The sequence below is a fragment of the Diaphorina citri genome, unplaced genomic scaffold, assembly GCF_000475195.1.
Source record: "Diaphorina citri unplaced genomic scaffold, Diaci psyllid genome assembly version 1.1 scaffold1549, whole genome shotgun sequence".
In the NCBI taxonomy this organism is placed as follows: Eukaryota; Metazoa; Arthropoda; class Insecta; order Hemiptera; family Psyllidae; genus Diaphorina; species Diaphorina citri.
Window position 1 is genome coordinate 37,270 of NW_007378975.1, and position 2,921 is coordinate 40,190.

A 2,921-nucleotide genomic window follows, 5' to 3' on the forward strand; every position below is an offset into this window, starting at 1 on the left:
TGGTTTTTCGCCATGTTTAATTGGCTGCTCCTGAACCGGCGTCCCGCTTTTTTTTTTTTTTTTTTTTTTCTTTCCTCATTTTCGGTGTAAGACCTCCGTTGTTACAAACCCCCTTATCAAACCTTAAAAGTTCTAATATTATTTACTTCTTTATTAAAGAGGTTTTAAATGGAAGGAACTTTAACTACTGATATCTTATCGCCCTAAGATCGAAAGCTGTGTCCACACATAGTCTGGGACACATAGTCGACTATGTGTGGACACAGCTGAAGAGAGGGCGGGCAGGATATAAATCCAGCCGTTCCAAGAACGAATCTTACCTGTTTTTGATAAAGTTCTCCACGGGCGGTAATCGTAAGTGCGACCTGGGGAGGTGCGCTACCTCCTAATAGCTGGTCTTCTAGTGCTAAGGCAGGCGCGCTACCGCGCTCTTTTGGTTTCACAACTAATGCTATGATCCATAATCTTTATTTCAGATCTACGCATGTCTTATCGCCCTAAGATCGAAAGCTGTGTCCACACATAGTCTGGGACACATGGTCGACTATGTGTGGACACAGCTGAAGAGAGGGCGGGCAGGATATAAAGCCAGCCGTTCCAAGAACGAATCTTACCTGTTTTTGATAAAGATCTCCACGGGCGGTAATCGTACGTGCGACCTGGGGAGGTGCGCTACCTCCTAATAGCTAGTCTTCTAGTGCTAAGGCAGGCGCGCTACCGCGCTCTTTTGGTTTCACAACTAATGCTATGATCCATAATCTTTATTTCAGATCTACGTTGAGAAGGACCAACGCGTCCCCGCGGACATCGTACTACTGCGCACGACAGAGAAGTCAGGCGCATGTTTCGTGCGCACCGACCAGCTAGACGGCGAAACAGATTGGAAGTTGCGCATAGCGGTCGTGGAAACGCAGAAGTTGGATTGCGATGCGCGTCTGTTCGACATTCACGCGACGCTGTTTGCAGAGAAACCCCAACGCGACATTCACTCCTTCATTGGAACATTCACCCGGGTAAGATTCGTGACATTCACCGATTCTAATATGAAAATTTAGAAGCCTCGTTTCATGGTTGACCGAGCACCAAAGTTGTGATATGATACCACAAAGAAACGGCATTTATTTATTATACCAGCCTCAGTGGTGCATTGGTTAGCGCGGTGGACTCTGGATGTGGAGGTTGGTGGTTCGAGTCTAAGTCAAGTCATAAAATTTAGCGTACGGTAGTGTATTTAAGCGGAGAAGGACATTTGTGTCAAGCATTTATGCTTAACACAACAAAAATTCCTTCTTCTATTTATTTATTATTTTCACTTACAGCAAGATGTCAGCGCTGAGGACTCACTAAGTGTAGAGAATACACTGTGGGCTAACTGTGTGGTGGCTTCAGGCTCTGCATTGGGTACTATAGTGTGTGACATTTGTGTCAAGCATTAAAATTCCTTCTTCTATTTATTTATTATTTTCACTTACAGCAAGACGTCAGCGCTGAGGACTCACTAAGTGTAGAGAATACACTGTGGGCTAACTGTGTGGTGGCTTCAGGCTCTGCATTGGGTACTATAGTGTACACGGGAGCTGAAACTAGATCAGTGATGAATAACTCACAGCCCAGGAGTAAAGTGGGTCTGCTTGATATTGAGATCAATCAACTGACCAAGGTAAGATGTAATCAATACTTATAGTTTATACTTAACTAGCAGGTTGCCCGATCTCCGCCACGGAAAATTGATCGAAATTCGGGATCGGTTTAGATTTCGGAAAAATTCCAATTGCATATCTAGAACATATTAGGAATATTTCTACCAAATTTCAGATTTCCAGGTGTTGAGGTTGTGGAGATAGAGCGATCAGTATGTGATTGTATGGATCTTGCTTTTATAGATAATTCAGTAATTGACATTCCAATAAAAACGTCATTCCGAGGTGGACATTTGTAAAATCTTTGCCTCAACACAGGGCGTATCCAATTTGTGAGAGTTCCTTTTTTGAACTGTAACTGCGGAGGTGTTATCGTTCCGAAATCGAAGAGAGGCAGACAGTATAGAAGAAAGCCTGCCGTTCCGAGTACAAACCTCATCTGTTTGGGATAAAGTTCGCCCCGAGCGGGAATCGAACCCGCGGCCTAGCTCTTACAAGACAGCTACCTTTAAAGCTAACAAAGCTTGCGTTTTTCCAGGCATTATTAGCGCTTACAAAGCAGCTACCTTTAAAATTAACTAGGTTTGGGGCTTTTATTTTTGGTACCTCGTTACATTTCAGGCATTATCGTGAAGGATGACAACACTGGAGAGATCACGTTCTATTTGAAGGGAGCAGATGTAGTGATGATATCTATAGTGCAGTACACGTATTGGTTGGAAGATGAGTGTGGCAACATGGCACGGGAAGGGTTGCGCACTCTGGTGGTGGCCAAGAAGCAACTTACCGAGGATCAGTACCTGGACTTTGAAGTAAGAGACCTTTTTTCCTAAAAAAAAAAAAAAAAACAGATTTTTTTCATCCATTGATGCACCAAGGGATTAACTTTGTGGATGAATAACGAAGATTTTTTTTTAGAAGTTTGATAGAGGGAACTGTAACTGCTAGGGTCTTATCGTCCAGAAATCAAAGAGAGAAGAATCACAGAATAAGAGAAAGCCAGCCGTTCCGAGAACGCACTTTAGGATAAGGATAAATTTCGCCCCAGATGGGAATTGAACCCAAGACCAAGCGCTAACAAGACAAGCACGCTACTTTCCAAACTGACTAGGCTTTCAATTAGATTATGCCAGCTTAAGTAGATAGAGATATATTATTGAAGACTTCTAAAGAGATATATTATTGAAGATTTCTAAAGAGATTTATATTATTGAAGATTTCTAAAGAGATATATTATTGAAGATTTCTAAAGAGATATATTATTGAAGATTTCTAAAGAGA

At 42.2% G+C, this 2,921-nt stretch overlaps 1 protein-coding gene across 1 annotated transcript in view; it reads left to right on the forward strand.

The window, feature by feature from the left end:
• The window catches only part of LOC103516343 (probable phospholipid-transporting ATPase IIB), a 22,851-nt gene that overhangs the window by 1,269 nt on the left and 18,661 nt on the right, over nucleotides 1-2,921 (forward strand). The window contains exons 4-6 of the mRNA XM_026828777.1: nucleotides 771-1,013; nucleotides 1,475-1,667; nucleotides 2,223-2,452. Coding sequence (XP_026684578.1) covers nucleotides 771-1,013; nucleotides 1,475-1,667; nucleotides 2,223-2,452 — 666 coding nt within the window. The remainder of the gene's footprint in view (nucleotides 1-770; nucleotides 1,014-1,474; nucleotides 1,668-2,222; nucleotides 2,453-2,921) is intronic.